General features: G+C 45.1%; 1 protein-coding gene across 1 annotated transcript in view; it reads right to left on the reverse strand.

Annotated features, from left to right (window-relative positions):
• LOC135921652 (uncharacterized) overlaps positions 1 to 25,428 on the reverse strand; it is a 186,138-nt gene that overhangs the window by 16,130 nt on the left and 144,580 nt on the right. Inside the window, exons 2-3 of the mRNA XM_065455939.1 lie at positions 5,778 to 5,991; positions 2,592 to 2,836 (exon numbers count right to left, since the gene is read on the reverse strand). Of these exons, the coding sequence (XP_065312011.1) occupies positions 2,592 to 2,836; positions 5,778 to 5,974 (442 nt within the window). The 5' untranslated portion in view covers positions 5,975 to 5,991. The remainder of the gene's footprint in view (positions 1 to 2,591; positions 2,837 to 5,777; positions 5,992 to 25,428) is intronic.

Genomic DNA, 25,428 nt, shown 5'->3' on the forward strand with positions numbered 1-25,428 from the left:
TGCGACCACGCGTATGAGTGTTCTGTTGAGCCGTTGTCCCTTCCATCTAGAGAGGATGGTTGTTTTGGCCTCGATAAGGTTGTCGAGTACGCTGTCCATGCGCTCAGTCAGGGCATCTGTTGTGATAGCGCGGGTGGCCGATTTATTATCAAACTCTAGATCGCATGACCATGATTCCATGTCGGTAATGGAAGTGTCCGCTGTTGCTGTTACACGGCGTCTACGGAAGGCATCCCAGTTCATCCAAGTAAAGTACCTTGTTCTTATCGTTACGGCTGTTAGGTGTGGGAGAGCAATTTATATGATAGAGTGATCACTTCCGAGGTCGTGTTGGATGTTGCGTCATTGGGCGTTGTCTGCGTTTTTGGTGAAAGTGAGGCCTGGTGTCGTGTCTGGTTCAGTGGAAGTGCCGAGGCGAGTGGGGAAAGCTGGGTCAGTAATGAGCGTAAGCCCGAGACCATGGGAGTCTCGCCATAAGTTACGACCTGCAGCAGAGCTGTGTGCGTAATGCCATCCTGTGTGCAAGCGTGAGTGTTTAGCCCTTGCGTTTTGATGTTTTTCCGAATTGGTCTATATAGCTTATAGAAGACATGCATGTTGAACCGAAACAATGAACATATGCACTGATTCATCGAAATTTCGGTATGGCCAAATGATTGTTCACTTGAAGGTCACGTATGACTTAATCGAGTTTCAGCCGGAATGGTACTACTTTGGCTAAGTTGCTTGTCGTTGCCACTTTTTAAAGTTCAAAACTACTCGTAGTTCTTGTGGGGTGCGTGGTGCGCTCAGTGCGATTTATAGGTCATTTATAGGCCATGAACACGAGAGGTACTTGCTGGTGCTTGCACGTTTCTCGCGTATAGTACACTACTCGCATATACATGATGAAATACATACCATGTAAGAAAATGAACGTGGGCCTCTAGTCCAGTGGGTAAGGCACTTGGCTTCTGAGCCTGGGGTCATAGGTTCTCATTGATCATAGGGTCAACGTACTTTTTTTCAAATTCGTTTTGTTTTATACAATAAGTTCTTCACGGTGATTCGTCTGACGTGACAGACGGGCGGATTTTCTCGTTGGGTAGGCACAGCAATGCTTACACATTTAAAATTTCACGCTTACTCGGCTATGCCTCTCCGTCCCTCTTCGCCTGCGTTCGACACGTGCGGTCCAAAAATGGCACGAAGAGAATTGCTCAGCTGGACAGAGGGATGTCCAACCCCTTTGACCCCGGCGCAACGCGTCCGTCTCGGGTACAGCCAGTAACGTTGTCCAACGGGACGTTGGAACGCGCAGCCGTAAGCTGGCATTGATAGGGTTAGCGCAGAGTACAGAAGCATGCGTCGGACATATAACGAAGACTATAGAAATATTAAAGTGAGATATAGTGAAACGTTTGCAAACTCTTGGGCAGATTTCGGACAATGGCAAAACAGACCCTTGCTACTTTCGAAGAGTGTGAGTTCTCCCTATACATCTTCACTGCCTTTGATCTACAGATATGAGCTGCGGAGATTGGTATGCATATGCGTTTTTTTCGCAAGGCCGACTCCCCATAGGATTCATAATTCGTTATTTAGAAATACAAAAACACACTCGGAACTGCATCAGAAATTTGAATATTGTTTGTATCTTTCGAATATTTGTAATTTTTGGGAATTTCACTTTTAGGACTCCTCTTCAAAAAACAATTTATTGTGGCACAGCTGATATTTTTTGTACGGGAATCTAAACCAAGGACTCCCAATAATTCACCCTCCTTCCCCGACCCCCAGAAGAAATACGGCAGTTCCTGAAGGCGGATACTCTAGCCTCATTGGAAATGCCACTTGTGGTAGTGACGTGCACAGAAATCTATATTTCTGAGCTCTTATTCCAATATCGAAGCGAGATTACAATTCTGAACGACAGAAACCTAAGCAACTTTGTAGAGATTCATCGTTCGGAAAGGCAAGCGTACAAAACGCGGACGTACGAGTCACGAGCTTTTTCATTATGACATTACATTGCCATGAATTGCGACATCAATTCGACATTGGGTTCTTGAGCAACCGGAGCCAACTACAGCTTCATGCCAATCATCATTTTGTAGGGGGCCGGTAGGTGCGGGCCGAGTACTTTTATTGTGAGTGGCAGCAATTAAATGTGGTGGCTGGCCAGCTGTGGTGTGTGCCTTCGTTCGAGCCCGGAAGTCTGAAGGGTTCTTGATTTAGCTCGTGCCTCCGGAATTGTGGTCTTCTTCAGCCGGGGCCGGTTGCATGCAATTGTCGCACCGTTGCAGTCGAATGAATTATTGCAATCTACTTGCCGCGGTGGCTCTGTGTAATGACGTTCTGCTACTGAGCACAATAAAAAGGTTGGGGCTCTCGGCCATGGCTACAGCATTACTGATGGCGCAGATATACTCGCATAGTCAGCATTTGCCGCTCGTAAAGAAAAGGTGGAAAAGAGGTGGTCGAAACTAACCTCTTCTCTCGGGCGTCTTGCCCTCTGTATAGCTTTGGGACGTTGAACACAAAGATAATTTGAACGAATCGACATGCATGAGAATGGTTCCTTTGACCACGGAGGAAAGAACAGGACTCACCGCTGGGGGCACCGACATTTCGCACAAGAAAGCTCTTCGACGAATTCGTGGCAGCGGGCACCAGCCTGACCAGCACGACACCTGTGGACAACGCCACTACACCGGTCAGAACCACGAGCAACGCGTAGCAGAGGCTCTGGCCCACGGGAACCTGGGATTCATCGGAATTGTCCGTGCCGCACTGGGAGGAGAGCGCTTCGTCCGCCGGGTAGGGGTACGCTGAGAGGTAACGAAGTGCGGCGTCCCTGTAGAGAAGGAGAGAGAAAGGCTCCCTGAAAACTGAAGCAAGAGTATTATGCATAGTGTTGGCATACCTTATAAGAAAAATAAATATTCCGCTGCATTTATTCTTTGGAAATGATTAGTAATCTTCCTTGTGATGGATATGTAATGGTGATGATATGTTTTACATGTCATTATGATTATTGTCATGAATACTGTATCCCCGTGCCATCCACGGATAACGAATCCTTATGGGCATGTCGGCAGACACAGAAAGCCCAAATCTCACTGTCAACCACAATTCCGAATGATACCACGACACAGTATAACTTGTAATCACTGTTCCCCAGTTCAAACTCAATCACAAGTTCCAGAATTTCTTGAAACATTGCTGCAACCCTGTTGCAATGAATATCCGTCAAGCAGCCGTGCTCGATGCGGAGGAATAAATTGCTATAACATCCATAAGGTGGGCATATTCATTCTTCATTCAACCTTGGCATATTCATTCTGGATGATTCAACAAGAATGGGAACATAACAGTGTCACGTACGCAGTGTCGAAGTTGTCGTTCGGTCATATACCATGTGACCGAAGCTTCTTACTAGGCCTATGAGCAGCCATAGAGAAGCTGGCTGCCTACTTAACCACATGCCCAGTGGCCCATGTTGCCTGCTCGGCAAGAAAGTCGGCAGCAGACACCTAGTGGCTAAATACAGCAGTCAACTTGAGTCACTGGGTGAAAGAGTTTAGGTACCCCCTTATGCCACTGACTATGATATTCTCCAAGGATAAATTTTAAACTTGGAGGGATTGATGTTTTAGGTATACAGAGTACGAATAAAAAATTCACCTTTCCAGGACAGTTAATATGCAAATTCAGTGGCGTCCTCATATGGAGACACCGTTACTCAATGGTATTCTTTTCGCAAGTAGTGTTGGCAGTTTACAGAAAGGAGAGAGATTATTTATTGATGTTTGTGCGAGCGGTGCATCAACGTATTCAAACGATGTGATACTGTAAGAAACAGTCCTCAGCTGCGATGCACAGGAAAGCATTCCATTTCTTGCAGTGAACCATCGTTTGCGCCATGCACTTCTTGCAATTTGATCACTGCGGAAACGGCGACGGGACTTGCTGAGGCCAGTGGCCCTTCAAAACGCATAAAAACGACCGAAACACATTTGGAGCATGGACGGTCAATTAAAATGAACTATTGCGAAAGGACATAAAAAGAAACAGTGTTTAATTAGAGCGATGAGAAAACTCTCAAATACAAAAGCAACAACACGGTCCAGTTCTGCGGGTCTGCTTCGCCCGAACGAAATTCTATTGACCTGGCATCGTTCTAGGAGTCACTGATATCCAGACAACCACTCGGGGACGCGAAACAATTTCCAGTCTGACCTCATTCGTTTGGTGGTCCGGAACCAAGAGTGCTCACCCTCTTCACGATCAAATAGTGCCTACGGCGGTCTTTGTTGCACCTTCACAAATTGCAGCCACTCAAAAATAAAAACACAAAGAAGAACACTATTTCTTCGACGGTGAACAAGATAGCGCAAGAAATTCATAAAATAATCGGTAGCTTTCTATTTTCGCACGGTGCCTGTGGGTCCCCGACGTGTTAAGGAAAAAATGAGCAAGTCACGGTATCTCCGTATGGAGACACGGACGCACAAGGCAGCTTTAAAAAGCATTTATTCTCATATATACTTAACTTGTGAATGCTGTGATGTAATTTAATATGCTCTGTTTGCTTTATTATGCGTATATCATTACATCTCTTTAACATTTTACAATATTTCAGTTACTTTGTTTCCTTGTGTCAGTACTTGTTAGGACTCTGCCTCTTGGCTACATTTCACTTCCCCTGTTTTGTTTTGTTTTTAATTCAGTACAAGATGTAATTCTGTACAGCGTTATGCCATGCTTTCAGTTTACTTGTTCTCTTGCATTAATACATGTTAACCATTCTACCTCTTTGCTGTATTTACATTCCCCTGAATTGTTTTATTACATTTTATTTGTTCAAAAAGCAATTCTGTATACTATTATATTATGGTTCAGTTCTTTTGCTGTCGCGTGTAATGATTTGTAGACAACTTTACAACTTTGCTGCATTTTCTCTAACCTGATTTGTTTTGTTCTTTCTAATTAGAACAGGAGGTCCCCTTACAGCCTTGAGCTTTGGAACCTCCTTCTGTATATCTTGTTACTGTGCTTTAATTTTCGTGAGTGAATAAATAAACATTCTTCTCCTTAAAATACAGGGTCAAAATTATTCGGTAACGAAACCATGAGTATTAACTGTTCTTTATACAACGTACCTCTTTCCATAAAACAGGGGTTTTCACCTGTTCTGAATGTTTCAGTTAGCGGTAAAGAGAAATCTGAGCAGTGACTCAGCAGAGCTCCCGCAAAACGTAGAGGCGTTTATCTTGAAACATCGTTTTCGTTTGTAGTGCAGCACTGCTTGCTATCAGATGACACTCATTACGCTTATCTGTCTCTCTAATATTAGTTGCGCCAGTGCACATACATACATACATGGAAAACTTACATACATGCGAATGTAATGCATATCTGGCTCCAAGTTAACTGTATTATTGTTGCGCAGAAAAGATAACACGACACAAGAGTGCATGAAACCGATGGATCGCCATGTGTTATAACACGATCACACATTCACGCATCGCTCACTGTTCTGCGCACTTCACCAGTTTTGCAAAGGTATTGCTGACGCTTGCCACAATTGCATGGGTATAATGCAACCAAGCGGAAGCCGCGTTGCTTTATTAAGATTACGTTTTAGAACTTGGTAAAATGCTGGGGTTGCAGACTAGATATTTTGAAACTCTTTATTTATGGTTACTGTTCTTTTCAGCGCGATGAGTGAAAATAAAGCAACCCAGTTTATGTTCCCGAGAGCTCGCGAAATGTTGCCCCGTGCAAGTGCATACCTCTGGGACGTGGCAAGCGGACCGGCGCGTTGGCCCAGCCGCCATTTCCTCTGGTCGGTAGCAGCTCGGAGCTCATCAAGGTCCCGGAGTCGCACGAATCGGTGCCACGAGCAGAGTATGTGATCGGTGTCCTGAGAGAGCGACGTCTTCGAAAGCGGTGACGTGGCCTTGGCGGCGCCCCTCTTCGGACGATCCATGAGTTCTAAGCCTAGTGCTGTTGGTTGAGACGGCTTCTTAATGCTGATGTTGTACGCAGTCTTAAAATCAGAGGCACACACCAGCGAGAAGAAATTTACGATGATGATTCCCTCCCGAAATGGCACAAACCCACTGTAAAGGATAGGCCAAAATAGAGTAGCATTGGTATATAGATAGATGGCATGGTATGGTATGAAATACCACCACCACTACCACCACCACTACCACCACCACCACCACCACCACCACCACCACCACCACCACCACCACCACCACCAACAACAACAACAACATCACCCCTACTCAGGTCCTTCAGGTCGCGCTAGATTCCTAGCCCGAAGCGGGCCGCTCCCACGTCGGGACCGAAAGGCCTAGCCTCTCGGCGCCATCGCGGGCCCGATGGACTGCCCATGTCTGTTCTACTTCGGGGCTACGGAGGAATATATAAGATAGCCCGATCATAAATCTGCTAAGCGCATATTACAGCGATCAACTCCACCACTGGCAAGCACATTCTGGGCACCCTAGGCATAACCTACACCACCAAATTCGGACCAAATGTACCCACCACTTCAAAGATTCGCGCTCAGCTAGTCATCCTCCCCCCCCATACCACGCAATATGCATCCTGAACACAATCTGGAAAGACGTGCAGAAAGAGCTAAATAACTACAAAAACGCTATGACCCAGCGGCTTACATAGCCTACGTGGACAAAGTGGAAAACCCTAACCAAATAGCCCTGGAGGTCGTCGCAGTCGCGGGCTCGCAGTACCGCCTCGCCGCGGCCGCATCAATACTCGCCATGCAACCCGAAAAAGGAGAAAAAACGGCCATCGCTTTGGCCTGCGCGGATACCCATGCACACTGCATCATCAGCTATTCATAAACGGCCATGCGCAACTACACAAGATGACTGATATAACCCCAAGCGCAGAAAATACTCTCTGGCACTGCTCCCTCAAAGCAACGCCGGGTCCAGATCATCTGGGCCCCTGTTCACTCGGGTCTGGCTGGAAATGAAGCCGTCCACGATGCCGCCTGAGCTCTCGCACACCGGGCGCATCATCCTTCTCCCGAGTCTTCAGATCCGGACCAGCCCTCTGTTGTGCATCGCGATCACGCGCGGGACCGAATGGTCACGTTCAGAGAAATCCTCCTTCACTACCGCAGAGAGCGGTGACACTACCCCCCAGCACAAAAAAAAAACTCAATAAATCTCAATGCACCACTTATCGACTACTTCAGACACGAACTTTCTCGAACCCCGTGCTATACAACCGCATTTTCCCCGATGCATTCTCCCCACTCTTCCAAGCGTGTGAGGCCTGGGCTGACCTCGATCACATTATCTGGCAATGCCCCAAAGCCTCACCCACCAACACCTACCGCACTAACACTACACGCATCTTAACTACTGCCGAGCAGTGGCAGACTTTTCTGCTCAGCTTAGACCCAGAGGAGCCGCTCTGTGCCGTCCGGATGGCCGAAGACGCCGCCAGAAGGCAAGGACTGGCCGCCGTCTGAGGAAGGGGGGACTGCGGGTTAATGTCCCGACCTCCATCACCCCTAGACCCCATCAAGGACATAATAAAGTGTTATCTCTCCTATACGGAACACTGCAATGACATCGCTAGCCTAGACCATATGCTCTGGCGTTGCCTCTCGTTACGAGGCACAGAACAAATCAACGAGGACAAGTGGCTCTCCGCTATCAAGAGCCCCGATGCCGGGGCGCAATTATGGGCTGTCCAGAGGGCCCACGATGCGGCGGTCGGGCAAGGCCTGACTGTCCCAACGTGGGAGCGGCCCGCAGCGCGCTGAGTCGCGTACCTCAGGACCTTATAAAAGTTTCGCATCCATCCATCCATCCATCCTATACGGAACGTCACGGCAACGGCGAGAGCAACTGCAGAAATTCGTCTGGAGTGTCCAAATAATTGCTATCGCAATAAAATAATACCAACAAAGAGAAGAATGCGGCCGCAACGAAACACAGAGAATTATGGCGACACTTTAGGTGCAAGGTGGTCCGGGGTATATGAAAACGTGTAATCGTTCCAGGGATTACATTTGCAAACGCGGTTGTTTGCTTGAAATCTGGCGTGCAATCGCGATCCGATGGCAACAAGGCCAGTACGACGCCTCGCATTGAGCGATCACGGGAATAATACAAATGATGCTATGCAGGGTGATATGAGATGGGCAAGTTTTGAAGTGAGGGAAGCTAACAGTAAAATTGATTATGAAGAACGACTGAGGAATACGGAAGAAAGTAAATGGGCTAGGAGAATGTTCAGTTATTTGTGCAGGAAAACATTGATTCACAGTGGAAAAAAGAAGTATGAAGCTTATAAGCAAGTATGCGCCCTGTATGCTGAGTTGCCTGAGAAAAAAGAACGTCAAGTGGGAAGTCAGAGCGGCTGAGATAATGTGATAGATGGCAGCAATAGAAAAGAAACCTGCTTTGACTAACTATTTCAGAGGAAAATTATTAATGAATGAATGAATGAATGTTTATTTCATCTTGAATACACTTTCAAGAAAGGTGCAGGGGCAAAAGGCGCACAGCGCCTGACAGGGGCCCCTGTACCCCCAATATAAGCTTTTATTATACATTATTTAGTGGTAGTTCATTGGCAGTGAGCGGACACACACAACGTTACATATTTTAACACATTATGCACGAGTTTACACAAACTGAGAACAGAAATAACAAAACATTTTTGGGTTACAGTTTACTAATATAGATAATATATATAATAATATATAGTTCACAGTCAATAACGTAAATGGTAAACAGGTAAATTACCATAGTACACTAAAGTGCAGCATATAACCATGAACATGTACGTATCCACGTAAAACAGAAAAAAAAAGCGGGTTATAATATATTTATGTAGCAATAATCACTCTCTCAAACACTGTGTTAGTAAAAATTCCTTCACATGGTTTTTGAAGGCGTTTCTTGTCATACTGAAATCAATGTTATCTTCTAGCTTATTTAGGATTGTTAGTACTTGGTACCTGGTGTTTGTTTACCATACTTGGTCCTTGTGTTTAGGGTCCGTTTTCTTTTTAGTATCATATCGTGAGGAGCTTCATTAATGTTTTCGTGTATATAGAGTGCATTTTTATATATATATACTGCAGTAGTTTAAAATCGTAAACGTCGTTAGCTTTAAGCATTCGGTATTTAAAAAATAATGGTAATGTGCTTAGTTCATGACATGGTGCCTGATAGTTTTCGTAAATGCGCCATATTTTCTTTTGTAGAATAATGAGCCTGTTGTAGTTAGCTTTTGTTGTGGTACCCCATACCAATATGCCGTACGATAATCTGGAGTAGAACAGTGAAGTATATAGATTTTGTTTCAGCCAAATAGGTCTTATTTATTATTATTAAAATTATTATTATTATTATTATTATTATTATTTGTTTTGATCACATATACACATATAAACAGTTTACAGGAAAGGGAAACCGACGAGCAGGCTGACAACTGCCACCGGAAGGGGCATAACGCCTGTCTACTCTTCTGTAGGGAGGTGACAGCAGCACAGAAATGGTAGATAGGAAGGAGGGGAGGAGAGAGGAAAGGAAGAGCAACAGGACAAATCTAAAGAGTAAAGTAGAACACAGTACACTTCGGACGTTGTTCTGCCCAGTTTTGACTCTGCAGCCGGAATTAAAGTCACGCCGTGTCGAACAGCCTCCACAATTATCGATCACATCCATGGCTAGTTCGCTATGCGGCTAATTGTGCGCTCCACGATGAGACGCCAAGTACAGCTGCAAGAAATCACGGTTTCACCGGTAGTCGGTTCACAATATACACTACAAGGTTTTTGAACCCGCCACCTACCATCTTCAAAGGAAAAAGCATTAGAAGATAGTACAAATCGGGCGCAGTAGGGCCGCTCACTGAAGGTCACGCTACTACAGAATGTTGAATGTTCGCGCTACAAACGTGAACCTAAGTTAGTTAACTCTAGAAAGGTTAGTAGAGCGCGATGGGCCTGATCACGTTTATATGCACAACATCTCGGGTATAAACATTCCTCGAGTGTCGCACACCGCAGGCCAAGGAGATGATAGTTTCTCACTAGCGACATGCGCTGCGCACCGAAAGGGGGACACTCAAATATAAGGTGCTGAAGTGTCTCGTAGCAGCCACAAGACGTACACAATGGACTGGCCACATGCCCTTGTCTGTGTAAACGTTCGTGCACCTTCACGCAACCAACCCTCAGCTTGAGCAGTTGTGCTCTAGCGCGACGAGGCAAGCCTCGAGCGCGAACACGGGGCGGGAACGTTCCATTTGCGACGCGCTGATCTGGATGCTGCTTGAGTAGGTGGTGACGAATGAGCAGACGAGCGTCATCAAGCTTGCACAAAATTTCTGGGCAGTCGCAGTTGTTATGAGCATAGCTTGAAGCACGCTGATCGGCCTCTTCCTTTCCGACGATTCCTACGTGTGAAGGTATCCATTGACCAACGAGAGGTACCCCACGTGATGTAATTTTGCTTGCAGATTCAGTAATGAGGAAAAACAACGAAATTAGAAAAGAAACAATTGATGATAACTCAAAAGGAAGCTCACTACTTTTCGAAGTGAGATCAGGATGCGTTAGAACACGCACTTATAAAGCGAGATATAAGGAAGAAGAAGCATGTGCTTGCGGCGTATAAGGTAGCGAAACGATGGAGTACGTTTTATTAGATTGTGAAGATATCTGCCCAGCGGTCGATTTAGGCACCTCTGGCCTCCCTGACGCATTTGATTGAGTGTAAGCAGTCGAAAAGTAAACATGTTCGCAATAGAGATTAGTAAGAGACGATTGGAAGATTGCAGGAAAAGTAGAGAGCCGACAAAGAACGGAGGCTTACAAAAACAAAGTTCCCAATAGGGTTTCAGAAAGTTTAATTATGGGAAGTCTTTGTGGTTTTCTTTCCCTTTCTTTTTTTATTTCTTTCATAACATAGCTAATACGTTAGAGAATATTATAAAGAAAGCCTGCTGGCGCAACCCACCACCCCCGGCCAAAGGAGACACTCATACTTTCATACTATCATCGATCTATCGCTGCCCACGCAAGAGGTCGCGTTTCGACCAGAAAGCTCTCCATCACGCGTAGCGCGTTTCCCAGTAAAGGATACGGTTACATAAGTTGCACTTCCCGGGAAGCGTGAGAACCAGCCTGGGATCTTTGAAAGCTATCGCGCTCCATTCTTAAAGCAGAAGCTTAAGCGCCCTCCGAATGTTTGGTGTTTTCCTGATATCAGTGAGCGTTTGAATTGTTCCAAGGTGCTTGCAGCCCAGGATGAAGGGCAGCCACTGGCCTTTCACGTGCCGAGCGATTTGGATGGATAGTATGGTATGGTATGGCAAAACTTTATTGAAGTCCTGCAGATCGTGAGTTTTCACGGAGCGGGCCGCTCCTACGTGGGAACCGGAAGGCCGAGCATCTCGGCCGCATCGTGGGTCTTTTGGATAGCCTAGAGGTGGTCAGCCCAAAGAGGACTGCGGAGAACCGCCTCCCATCTGGCCGAGCTGTTATCGATGATATAGCGTGACCGGGAACACCGCCAGAACATGTGGTCTAACGTGGCTATTTCGCCACAATCGCGGCAGGTAGCATTGGGGCAAGTATCCGGATAGATTTTATGTAAGAGTGACGGATGGGGATACGTATTCGTTTGTAGTGGACGGAGAGTTAGTGCTTGAGCTCTATTGAGTCGCGGATGAGGAACAAAGTAGGGTCTACGGCTGCGATAGTAGTGTTTAGTAATCTCGTTGTAGGTGGAGGGCGTGTCCCTGTTCTCTGGGGAGTCGGCTTCCGATTGGTCGAGGGCGGCGCGCTGGGCAAGTTCATGCGTAGCCCAGTGAGCCGACTTGTCGAGGTTGGGAGGAGCACACTTTATTTGAGCCTGATGTGCGGGAAACCAATAAATGAAGTGGTGCGTGTTTGCCTTGCCCCCAAGAAGTCTGAGGGTCTGTTTGGAAACGGTGGATTTTTCAAATGCTCTCACTGCAGATCTTGAATCACAATAGATGACAACCCGTGAGCTATCCAGTAGGGCTAGTGCAACAGCCATTTGTTCAGCTATTTCGGAGTCCGCCGTCCGAACCGAGGCAGCATTGGTGATTGCTTGCCGATCATCGACAGTGACGATGGTGAACGCCCAACGTCCCTACAAGAAGCGGCATCCACAAAGCTGACCTGTCGCTGATAACCGTGTATTGCCTAAGGAGGTTGGCCGCCCTTGCCCTCCTTCTACCACGATTATGATCGGAGTGCATGTTCCTAGGTATGGGTGCGACCATAATGTTCTCACGAATCGACGGAGGAACGTCAGAGAACTGCTCCGCTACTCTATCGGGATGATATCCGAGTTCATGCAAGATGGATCTTCCTGCCTTCGGTGTAGTGACGCAAATTAGCTGTGCGCGCTGCTGGGCCTCTGCAATCTCTTAGAGAGCATTATGAATGCCAAGCTGCATTAAGCGCTCTGTACAAGTGTATACAGGTAACCTAGAACCCGCTTAGTAATCTTCCTAAGCTGTACATTAAATTTATCCCGCTCTGCCCAGTTCCATCGATGCATGGCTGCCACGTATGTAAAGTGGCACAGAGCGAAGGCATGCATTACGCGAATGAGGTTATCCTCCTTGAGTCCATGATGGCGATTTGATACCCTCCGAACTAAACGAACAGCACTTTCAGTTTTAGCAATTAGCTTGCGCTAGTCTTGCCATTTGTACCCCTGACTCAACGATCATGCCCAAGACCCTGATAGAGTCGACTCTGGGGATGCGGCAACCATTTTTTGTAAAAAGGGTAATGTCTCTACCTTCTAACGATGTCCATCCCTTTGGCCTTGGATCGCGTTTCTCGGGACTATGCAGTAAGAGTTCCGACTTCAAGGGGGAGCATCTGAGACGGGTGGGTTCGAGATGGGTTTCGATAGTTTTTATGGCCTCCTGTAAGGCTCTCTCAACCTGACCGTCATTGCCTCCTGTGAACCATATAGTTGTATCGCCAGCATATGTAGTGTGTTTGATGCCTTCAATCTCGAGAAGCTTTCTGCTTAGGTAGACCATGGCTATATTGAACAAACAGGGGGAAATGACTGACCCCTGTGGGGTGCCCCTCACGCCAAGTTGCAGCCGTTGTGATTCGAGATCGGCCACCCGGAAGGTAGCCTTCATATCCGAGAGGAACGATCTAACATAGTTGTAAAATATCTCACCCAGATTAAGCCGAGATATCGAGGCTAGGATACGCGAATGGACTCCAAAAACTTTATTGTAAATACGGCAACGATTAACGACCCGGGCTGAGGTCTCCCATGAGAGGCCTACGAGGCGTTGCCTCGTCACCACCTCTTGGGCCCGCTGGACTGCCAGTAGAAATGCGCCTGGAGTTTCCATATAATTTCTATCGCAATAAAAAAGACAGTGCACGTCCGGCGGCGAGGTTATAACCTAATCAACCCAAGGCTATAATCTGTAAGTTTTAGTTGGCGTTGCCACGATATGAATGACTGCAGTTAATTCCCAACAAGGGGGCGCGCGTCTCAGATTTCGTTCCATAATGTCAAAGGTGCTTGTGGCTATTGCAACGACTGTATCAACGTGAACATTCTATGAACAATCTGCTGAGAATGCCACACCTAAGAATGTACACCGTGATTTCTGCTTCGCTGTATTATGGCTGATGACATACTCCGAGTGTAACATGTGCTTTTTACGAGTAAAAGTAATATGAAGGCCTGAAGTATTTAAGTTCATTCTCCACCTTGAACACATGATAAGTCACTTGGCAACAGGGCCACGTAATCTTCTCTAATTTTCTTATTCAAAATCCGGCCATCGGCAAGTATAGGTGTAACAGCGGTCTAATTGGAAATCCTCAAAAGGAAGCTGAAGAGTCTGTCGAATTCAATAAGACGCTCATATGCGGATGCGGGAACCTTATAAACCATGTAGGTAAAATTTGGGGTTTTTTGTTCAATTAGGAGCGACGTAATCGTCGGTTGAAATCGCGCTGTAGCTCCGCCCCCCGTCGAATGCCGCGCGCTGCTGCTGACGCTGACGATGCGAGCGGAAACCGGAAACCGCGGTGTTGTGACGTCAACTCTGCTGTTTCGTTCCTTCGCAGCGTCCGCGACCGGGCCTGACCGCGCTTGTTTCTGCGTGCGTGCCATCGTAATCTGCTTCGATCGACCCTGCATTCCTTTGTTGGTGCGTCTGCGTATATGTAGAGTGGTAGTCAACGTGCGTGGTAGTCAACGTGAGTGGTAATCAACGTGAGTGGTAGTCAACGTGGTAGTCAACAGATGAAGGTCACTACACGTACTTCATGAGCCTGGAAGCTTTTCAAATGTTTAAACTGTCTTTGCAGATTGCCGACAGCTTTGGACAGCGCACAAATGCCGACGATCGCATCTCCGCTTACGTTCCACTAGAGTCTTTGACTTCACACTTTTTGCTCCCAGCCATGACGATTTCATGGTGCCTATCGCGAGGAATTCTGAGAAGGCCGATACGTTACATTTGCATATTTTAAAATCAAAACAAATTACTTTTTCTCCGTCTGCTGTCTGTAATATTTCGGGAAAGCCTTCCTCTTACGCACGCAAAGCCTATACAATAGTCAATTCAGCATCTAAATTTGGTATGCGCTCTACCTTAAGTGATTCCGACGGTTGCAAATTCGTCCTAGGACAAAAACAAAAACGTTCTTTACCTACATTCAGGAACATTTCCACTTAAAGTGTGGTTACAAGAGAAGAAGTCGCAGTTTCGCCCGAAAGGCGAAGTGCCGATGGCAAATCAATGGATAGCTGTACGAAATAAAGGTAGTAGTTTTAGCGTCCGCATACACTTGTAAAACATTCGATTACTAACTAAATTACCAATGATAATGTGTGAGAGTGAATGAACGAGGACGTAGGTAGATATATAGACAAAAAGAGATAACGCTGTGTTTGTGTCTGCTTCTTTCTGCGTCCCTTTTCAATAGCGCTTACACATTCTATCAGGGATTAGAACCACCAAGCGCGCCAACGTGTTTTAACTAAATTAGCGAGCAGGGTGTCACATGAGCATGGGTAAACATGAACACATCTCGCTCAATGAGCGCGGAAATTCAATGTGAAAATGCTGGTGTGAGTAAACGCGACAGCAGCAAACAAACTGACCTTTGTGCATCTTCTTTTTCTTCTTTATTCATACTTCCAGCCGTATAGGGCCATAATAGGAGTGTAAAAAGAAATAAATGAAACAAGGAATGCCAACACATCTGATTTATGCAGAGCGAACAGTACGTATGACAAACATCTGAATATACAGTACAAAAAAGAAATTCGAGCCCATATACATGGAAGTAAGGAAAGCAGGAAAACCAGTTAATGTCCCTTGAGGAATGTAATAATAAGAACAACATACACAGATAATAACAAGAAAATCATAATATATATGTTTGATAAAGAACGCACCACCCTCTCGGTATAAATAACAACATATAGATTGCTCAGAAAATTATTTAAAAAAAGCAGACTGAACTACGAAATCGGGAAGCATGTTAAAGTCTTTTGTCGTTCTTGGAAAGAAGCTATGTTTAAATGTTTCATTACGGGTTTCTGGAGCGGGAATGTACAGGGTGCCGTTGTCTAGAAGATATATTAGTAGAAATTTCAAAATAGTTTGTCCTAATAATGTTTATTTTGTTATCGCTTCAACGCTTCAACTTAACGCTTAAACACGAATGAAGCGTCGAAAGCACGGCGCATATGAAGCTCCTGGCACTGCGCGCACTATGCAAGCATCGCAGATGACCTTGAAGATGAGGCCCGTGCGGGCGCGCACTTTGGCCACGTGACAGATTGCTTTCAAGACACACGAGCGCACCGATGCGCACCTAGTTCGTCCGTCAAAAGGCGTCTACTACGGCGTCCGCCATTCGCGTTCCTAACGCCGTAGTAGAGCTACGGTGGACTGGAATGGAGCAGTGTGTCGTCCGTACAGCCATAGAGCTTCATACAATAATTACTACACTGAAAACAGAAATGAGCCAAAAAGGGCCTTTTAAGGGATGTGACCTCCCTTGAGGCTACGTGCCTGAAAACCGTGCTCCCTACAGTGGTGTAGAAATGTTCAGCGTCCTCCATTTTGCACCCTCGCAAAAGGGCGATGAAAGAAGGAGGAGGAACCTCAATTCTACATCCTCTTTAAGAGGGAGTGTGGAAGATAGAAGACTCCCTTTAGCATAAACGGAGCTGTATTTTTTATTTTATGCCTTATTTTATTTTACACATCTGTGAGAAGGAAACGAGAAAGGAGAGATATGTTGTCCAAGTAGTTCGTTTTCTTTCTTTATTTCTGCAGGTTTGTACATTTCAGAGTGCAAGCCAACTTATTTAGCGTGTCCTGGCGCGCTGCCACAACCCACGGTCGGCACCTGACGAGCTGACTTCGGAAGCGGGACCATGCAAAACTTCGACGGCTTCGGCCCCAAAATGTCCTCATTTCTGTTCGTTTTCCCATCAACTATAAGTGAAACTGAAGGCAAAGCCCGCAAAGCGCCACTGTCGTCGGCACCGGAGACGGCACCTGTTTTGCTCTTCGTAGTTCTGCGTGTGTCTGAACTGCGTGTGTCCAAACTTATGTCGTAAGCGCGCATATGCGTGCTTACGACATAAGTTTGGCTGCTGTCGGAGAGTGTTTCGTGCACTGTGGAACCTCGCAAGAAAACTACCTGCCCAACTGCACAGCACGGCGGTGATCGGCCACCGCGTAGCCATCGCCTTGTCGTGATCTGTGTACTCCAATACACTTTTGTGGTTCGCGCGGCTGTGCTCAGGCATTCCCTAAGGCGCCACGATATGAAAGTGGTTAGTGAAACCTCACCCACAGTCCTCACAAAATCGGAGTGCGTACGGTGTCGACTGCTTTGGACAGGGTGCCTTTCGGATTACCGCTTGCCCAGTTGCCGCATGTTTCACGTGGCCTTTTTCAGCTGTAGTGGTGAGTACGGCACGAACCCATTGCACTATGCGCATAATGCACACACCTTTTATGTCATGGTGTTGAGACCCATCGGTCCGCTCAAGAACACCCAAGGAGCTCGTGCCGCACAAAAAAGCGATATTTCAATTTTTTTTTCATTTTCTCGTGTTTTACGTGCCAGAACCAGGATATGATAATGAGGCACGCCGTAGTTGGGGAATTCGCATCATTATTGACCTCCTGGGGTTCTTTACTGTGCACAGTTTTTTTAATGCACGGAATGCGGGCGTTCTTGCACGCCCCCGTATCGACGTGCGGCCGCCGTGGCCAGAATTTTATCCTGCGACCTCGAGCCTAATACTAAGCACACGGCCAAGGACACTTATAGCAACCACGGTGGGTCAAACAGCGTTGGATTTTCGTCGAATAGGCTCATTTCAACGACAAATTTACAATATCCACCGTCTACAATCGGGCAGCGCGAAGCAGTGGGCCGCGCAACTACTAGGCAGGTAATCCAAGAATCCTCGGGCTAATTGCAGGCAATATATTGAACTCTGGTGGTAGGAATGGACAATTTTCCCATGCCCTTCACCTGAGGGGTTCCCTCACACAGCGAGCATACCATTCAAATGTCAATCTATTATTGCCCGGCTGGCATCACGTACGGCGCACGTGAGGCGGCACACAACGACGGAAGCTTTGCCCAAGCCGGATCACCAAACGGCAAGAAACTGCCGTACTGTAATAAGTCGTGGCTATCAGCGCGTGAAATCAGAAGGAAGAGCTCGGTCATAACCTACGCTTATCCATAGCCGCCTGGTCACCGGGGTCTCGGATATGATATATAGAATTGCAGAAAAGTGTTCACAAACCGTTATCAGCACTGCTCGTGTATTTAGTAACATTTTCTACTCATCGTACCTTTGCGCTAGCTGTTACCAAAAGTAAGATAAATCCTAATCAATTCGCCCATCTTGCTGTCTTATGACCGATGAAAATTATTCTAATGCATGCACATATCGTATTCACATGTGCGTATATTGTTTACTTCGGCATGAAAAAAAAGCATGCTCCATCCGTATAATTTCACAAATTTACATTTTTCTTCCTTTTTGCTTTTTGTTACTGTTGTGGTGGGTTGGGTACAATATGTACAAATAATATATACGTCACCTTTGCACTACTCAATCACTTAGGAACAGCAAATAAGCAAACAGGATGACAGAGATATTTATTTTCTTATTTATTTTTTAAAGCTTGTATTCAGTATGAGACAGCTCACACTTCGTTCGCTTGGTTATTAAAAAGCTCTTGCTCAACGACGACACGTATGTTTGGGACTCGGAGGTAAACTGTATAGTGCGTCTGTCTCAGCATGGATTTGGAATTACAAGCCAAACCTTCATCTTCTGCAAGTGTGGAAACTGACAGCTGATGCAACCACACACCCATAACACTTCTACAAAACTGTCATTTTTATGCACAAATGTTGAAGTGTGATGTCAAACTATATGTCAATTTTATCACTCATTGACTCATGCGTGATATCTCTTCTTGTACTAACCAAGACGCGGCTAAACGATACCATTTTTAGTTTGTGTCAATTTTATTTATAGTCCCGCAGAGCTTTCGCCGACGGGGTCTTAGGTCTCACACGTGGGGACTCCGAGGTGTTTCCTCGTCGCCGCTTCCAATAAATTTTTTTTTACACATCTGCATACAACACTTTTTGTTGTGAATGCTGCAACTGCAGAGAAGGTGGCATGCTCATAGCCTTAAAAAGTAATTTCTTGCAGTTACAACTGGCATTCATTCATTCCTAGAGCTCATTTTCATTTCACTTCAGTGCTCAGGCAGAATGTTATCATAGGTGCATACTACTGCCCTCCACATGTACATTATGCATTTTCAAGCGAGTTTCAAAACATTCTAAATAAGTGCATATGCTATTTCGGCATTCCATTCTGATCATTTATGGCAATTTTAATTTCTCCGTTATTAACTGGACAACAGAATCTGTCGCAGCTGCTCTTGCTCAATAGCATGTTTTCCTTCATTCCTGTCTACACTTCACGTTACCTCAACTCATTACTCTCCCAACCTGTTCATCATGTACATTGGCCAATATTCTAGATCTCATCAGAGGTAGAAAAATTAATTTTCAAATATGCAAAGCCATCGGAATCGCCCTGGGCCTACCGTCTACGGTTTTGATTACGTGACTTCTCAAAATGGGCGTACACAACACTTGGGAACAATTAGCTGAAGCTCATAAAGCCAGTCAGTTAGAACGACTGAAGCTTACGTCCACCGGAAGATCAGTGCTGCAACGGCTGAGCTGCGGTGAAACCTTTATAGCCACCACGAACTGAAAAAAAGAATGCCTCCAAACATCCACCAATCCCTGCACATGTAGCGCCAATTCCATGCGACATGCACCCCGCGTACCGCAAGAAATGAAGACAAGTCCGAGTGGATACCTTCTGGCGAAGACACAGGCAAGATCCGTACGCCATATACACCGACGCAGCCAAATACCCGCAAGAAAACGCTTCCGCCCTGAACGTCATAGATTCTCAGGGCAGAGAACTAGCGTCTGCCACAGTCTGTGCACAAAACCCTGATACTGCTGAAGAGGCAGCTATCGGCCTAGCAACTACCACGCGCATGGACGCAGCTGTCGTTTTTCCGATTCTGAAGCAGCTGTCAGGAACTACGCTAAATGTCGCGTGTCGACAGAAGCACTAAAGATATTGAAGCACTTCAGCACTCTGATCCCCTACACATGCGTGACCTGAGTTCCTGGGCGTGAGGGGCTGGAGGGGAACGAAATGGCACACGCCGCAGCCCGAGGCCATACCTGTCGTGCCAACGGTTTCTACTCTCGAAACGCCCTGTCTGCATCAGCAGGTGCAGAGACCGTACCCGTCACCTACTCAGCGATCCTTCAATGTCACAGGCTGGAACGCAGGATGTACTCACCACCTCACCTAAAGCTCACCAGAGAAGAAAGTACCGCACTCAGAAGACTACAGAGTAACAAACACACAGAATACTCATGCACAGACTAGACCCAATGCTACAAGGATACCACTGCCCAATGTGCGGCTTACTGGATACTTTGGTACACCTGATCCTCGAATGTCTGTGGCATTTAGATACAGACGCATCGCCTTCACCGAAAGAATATAGTGCCTGACAAGAAAGCGAAGACCTCATTGAAACAGGGGAGACCAAGCACGTCTCTGAGGACCTGAAACAACAACGACGCCTCGACGCCAAAGCCAAGGAGGCAACGAAGGCCAGACGGTCCCTGGAATGAGGAGACCTCCCACCTAGAGTAGAACCGGGACTTAAACCGGGATACTGTTTCCAAAACAAACGTTTATTCTTCCTCCTTTTCATCTGAATGAGCAATCCTCTAATCTGTTCCGGCATTACTCACCTGGACTGATCATGCAGTTGTAGTAGGTCTGCTTAATTCCTTATTAACCAAAAAGAAAACACTACTAAACACATTAGGTGATACAATAGGGCCAACTTTACTCGGCATTATCTTGAATTAATCAGCTTTGCAGACACACTCGAGCTATTGAAGAGAACTAGGTTTTGTTTAGAGCCACCTTTGCAAATCTTCTCACAATGTTCGTCCTTTTTCTCAGCATTATACGCAACAAAACATTCAATAAACGCCTGTAGCACGTCAAATAAAATGAAGTGCTCTACAGAATGACAAATAAAACAAACAAAAATTCCAAGACATGGCGAAGATACATAGCATGTGCCAAATAATACCAAACGCTGCTAAAATCCACACGTCAGCAGATTTGCGGCTATGATTTATTATGAATAACAGTAATTATGGGACTTAATGAGCCCCTATTCTCAGCCTGACATAGTCCTAATTCGGGTGATGACGTAGTTTCCGAGTTATATTGTGTGCAGTTACTAAATGACATGTTTTATTGAGTGTCCACCTGCGAAGACATCACTGCATGCCCTGACTTCCCCATGCAATCTGGCATGTTTGAAGTTGTGATTAATGAGTCGGGCATTTTTGGTGCATTAAACAGGTTAAAAACTTCATGTACATCAGAGCACAGCAAATTTAATAGAGTAACAAGCTACTCAAGAGTGTGTCACAGTGTGTCTGTGACACCTTCCTGAGTCCATTTTTAAGACTGGCGAGGAGCTAAAGTTATCCCGCTTTATAAATCCGGCAGATGTTTCTCACCCCTTAACTGCCAATGAATATCATTAACCAGTGCAATTTACAAACTTATGGAACACATTAATTATTCAGAACTCGTCGACAATTCCAAAGATCCCTGTTTAACACTCAACTACCAGCACAGTTTTTCATTTACATTACGACTTAACACGAAACCGCCGCATTTACTCCATCTTTGCAGCAGTTCATCGCTCTCTTGGCATCATCAAACGAAACCTAAAGCATGCTCTTGTCAACATACATAAACTTGTTTACACTGCACTAATCCCCACAAAGCTCGAATACACATCGCTAATAAAGCACCCTGGCATGCATACATTGTCGACGAGCTTGCATGTGTTCAAAACTGGGCTACTCGCTTCATATTTTCCGACTATTCATCTTACACTAACGTGTCATCATCAAAAGAACGTACTGATTTACAAGTACTATCCCCTCGCCACAAATAAATGTGTGTTTGCCTGCTTGACAAACTTTATAATCATACTCCTCTTCACAATGATTTATTGCGGTCACTGCATGTCGTCTTTTGATGCTGGTATCACCATCTCAAATTCAATTGTATTCCATGTCACACGTTATAATGCGCATGCTCTTTTATACCCTGCACCATCACTGAATGGAACTGCTTTCCCTCCGATATTGCCAAAGAATTTGACACTGTAAAATTTTACAATGTGCTGCGCAGCTTTAATTACTTGCCTTGTTTATTACATTTTTGTTTAGTTGCTTTCGTGAGTTACCAATAAATACCTGTGTTAATACCGTAGTCTATGTGGGCATGCATATTTTCAAAATTTGATTGAGCTGTGTGCATAACTTTCGCTTTGCAATTTTAATGATTTCTTTGATTCTGTTTCTTAATAGCTAAAAAATGCTAGCATACTTTTGTTCTGCACCTTGCCCTATTATTTATTGTAACTATTACTTTGTGATCTCATCTATGTTAATACTCCCCCCTCCCCTGTTGTGTGATGCGCTCAACTCAATGCCTTTAAGGGCACTGTGTATCAATAAAAAAACAATACCCTCCATTAGTTTTGGGTGCTAGAAGAGGCATACAAAGGGAAGGATAGGACATGATAAAGGGACAAAGTACCTAATGAAAGGATATAGGGAAAGACATGTATCGTCTAGCGCCTAAAAACACTGTTTAGTAAAACTTACCAACGTGGCTCTGAAGTTCTTTCAAAGAAAACTCCATTTTTTATTATAAATGTACAATAGTTGAATATAATGTGGTCCAAAATGAAATTGTGAATTATGTGAACAGAACTATATACACAAAGGAAAATAACATGCCTGCTTTCTGCCTGTGTGGTACAGCAAGAAAAAGCTAAACAAACAATAATGCACGAGAATAAATGCATACAGCCACCACCATGGTGCCACGGTGCAGAGAGGACAGCCATGTTTGTGAGCATATACATCAGGAATATGATAGCCATGAATGTGAGGACTACAAAAATGGACGGAAACTGGGCATGAAACACTAATTTAGCACGTAATGAAAAGCTGTCACGTATATCTCGTGAGCATATTTTCAGCAGCTGTTGGCTTGTACACAGCTTTGCCATAGAACACTACAGGTATCAATCTGGTGGAAATCGTTGTTCCATTTAGCCAGCTTGAAAGTGCACTGAAAGCAGCAGACCCAAAAGGTTTAAATTTGTTTTAATGAACCTGAATTTTTATTTAGTGAATGCTTACATTCCTATTTAACTGTAGTTTAGTGGGGCAGCTCTAAGGGCCATCTTGAGTCAGCTTAGAAGTTTTACGAGATATTTTCTTTGTGTTGGATGGCCTAAGCTCAAGAGGGCATCATATGTTACTTGTTACTCAGCAAATTACGAAAACCTTCAGGATTAGCTTTAGTAACTGTGATGTCTAAATTTCTGCATTTATTTACACAAGGAATTCCCCAGCCAATATAGGAGAATACTCAAGGAAGCTTTTTTAATATGTATTTGTGCCACTGGTAAACACACACCGTATCTATTTTAATTTTTTGCATGGAACTTCTTTAAAGAGAGCTCGGCAGCAAGATTTACAGATGACACATAAGAATTTGCTGCTTTCTTGGTAAATTAGGGTTCCTGCTTGAGAAGCACAAATGAAACATGAATTTTGCACTCATAACTTTAGCTTGCTAGCCAAAGACCACTTGACGTAAGACCCTTTTATGATGATGTACCAGCAAAGATTAGTTAATTATGTGTTCAGTTTTTCCTTTCGCCCCCAAAAAAGAAAGTGAATATAATTGTATATTATAGTTGCAGAACAAGAAACTAGGAAGCCAAATGCACTTAACCCTTTCCCTATTGAGAATAAGCAAGGCTTGCCATTGACATTTGTGCCTGTAGAACTGAGGCTGCACTGGGTCCGTCGAAAATAAGACCACAAACTTCTGCTTCACTGTCCATAAGTTTGGCTTCACTATCTTTTTCATGTATGATAGATGACACCACAGGGAAGTACGTTTCTGTACTGGTAGCCGACTTTTCAAAATGATGTCATCATCTTTTAAAGTTCTGATTGAGACTTCCCGAAGTCAACCTCACAAACCAAAGAATGCAAATTCCTTGCTACTCAAGTCATGGCTTAAAAAGAAAAATTAAATTCAGGGGTTTTGCATGCCATAACTACAATTTGATTTTAAGACATGCCGTAGTGAGGGACTTCAGAATAATTTTGACCATCTGGGGTTTTTTAACATGTGCGCAATGCACGGCACACAGTTATATTTGCATAACACCTCCATTAAAATGTGGCGGCTGTGGCTGGAATTCAAGTCGTTCGGTTTAGTAGCGCAGCACCATAGCCATTATGCCGCCACAGTGGGTATGTTATGGCTGGTCACTTGCCAGTTCTCCATGTGCATTCTGCTAACTGCTAAATGTAAAAAGCCAGCAAGCATACACTTCGTGTGCTAAAAACGTCCCTCAGGTAATAAAAAAGATGCACTTGAAAGGAAATCAAGACATGGTGTAAATACTGCTGCATGGCACTGGGCACTATTCATTGCTTTGGTCTTCAGAACGGCCAAAGCCAAGTTACACGGCATTCATCAGTTATAGTATTGCTGTTTTGAACAAGGAACACATCTTTTCAGCCAAGCTATTTCCTTCTCTTCTAGTAACCCACCTGAACCAGTAGGATTGCGCTATATGCGACAAAGATAAAATATATAAAAGATTCAACGAACTTTTATGTCTTCTTTATATAGCTCACATTATATTACCAGCATTGTTTATGTTAAGAAAATTACAGTGGATAACATATATTGTAGCAGAGCTTCTGCTTAAGCTGCTCAGTCAGACATACTAGTAGACATATAATAGCACGAACAAATGGGCACAAAGAAGCACATTTACAGCGCTGGCATCAAGTACCACCCGATTTCACTCTTGGAGGGAGTTGTGCACTAATAGCCACATTCACTCTTTTTGGGCTAGTGATGAGTCTGACTCGTCCAGCGATTTCATTTTACCGACTGTGCGCCATATACAAGCGGCAATGTTTTCATCAGTTTGGTGTGAGCGATGCGAATTTCTGAGCAAACTGATATTTGAGGGCGCAGTGAGCAGAAAAAAGCAGATGTCGGCTTCCCTGGGTTTTAAAAATGACAGCGCAAAGTAAGGTGGCTGCAGTGACAAAGGTTGCCTCTCCAGTGCAAGAATCATATATCATATCATATCCAAATATGTCGTGTATTTCTTCATCTGAAGTAACTGCAGTATATAGTTTGTAAACAGGGATAAGGTGCCTCAGAGAGGCTGGCCAACGTTTCGATAGGAGGACCTATCTGCGTCAAATGCGGCCGCGTCATCCTCGGTTTGTTGGTATTAAAGGGTTGGTGCAGTGACGGCACGTGCGGGTGTTGTCGCTGGCGGCTGGTATTAAAGGGAGAGACTTCAGAGGAAGCGGACGCTGTCGTCCGACGTCTGTGAGCTTCGTTCCCAAGACGAGAAGAGAAGAGCGGGAGAGTGGGAACGCGGGGAGAAAAGAAAAAAAAGAAAAGGGGAGAGCAAGAAAGGGGGGCAGCCAGGGCGACACCAAGACAGAAAAAGAGAGAGAGAAAGAACAAGAAAGAGAAACACATTTTTAAGAAAGACGGGGGCCTAGGAACGCGTTGGGGAGGCGACAGGTTAGGAAGCATTCAGGGGTATCGTTGGCGGCATGTTCTTGTGGCATTAGAAGAGCCG

The sequence above is a fragment of the Dermacentor albipictus genome, chromosome 8 (genome assembly GCF_038994185.2).
Source record: "Dermacentor albipictus isolate Rhodes 1998 colony chromosome 8, USDA_Dalb.pri_finalv2, whole genome shotgun sequence".
In the NCBI taxonomy this organism is placed as follows: Eukaryota; Metazoa; Arthropoda; class Arachnida; order Ixodida; family Ixodidae; genus Dermacentor; species Dermacentor albipictus.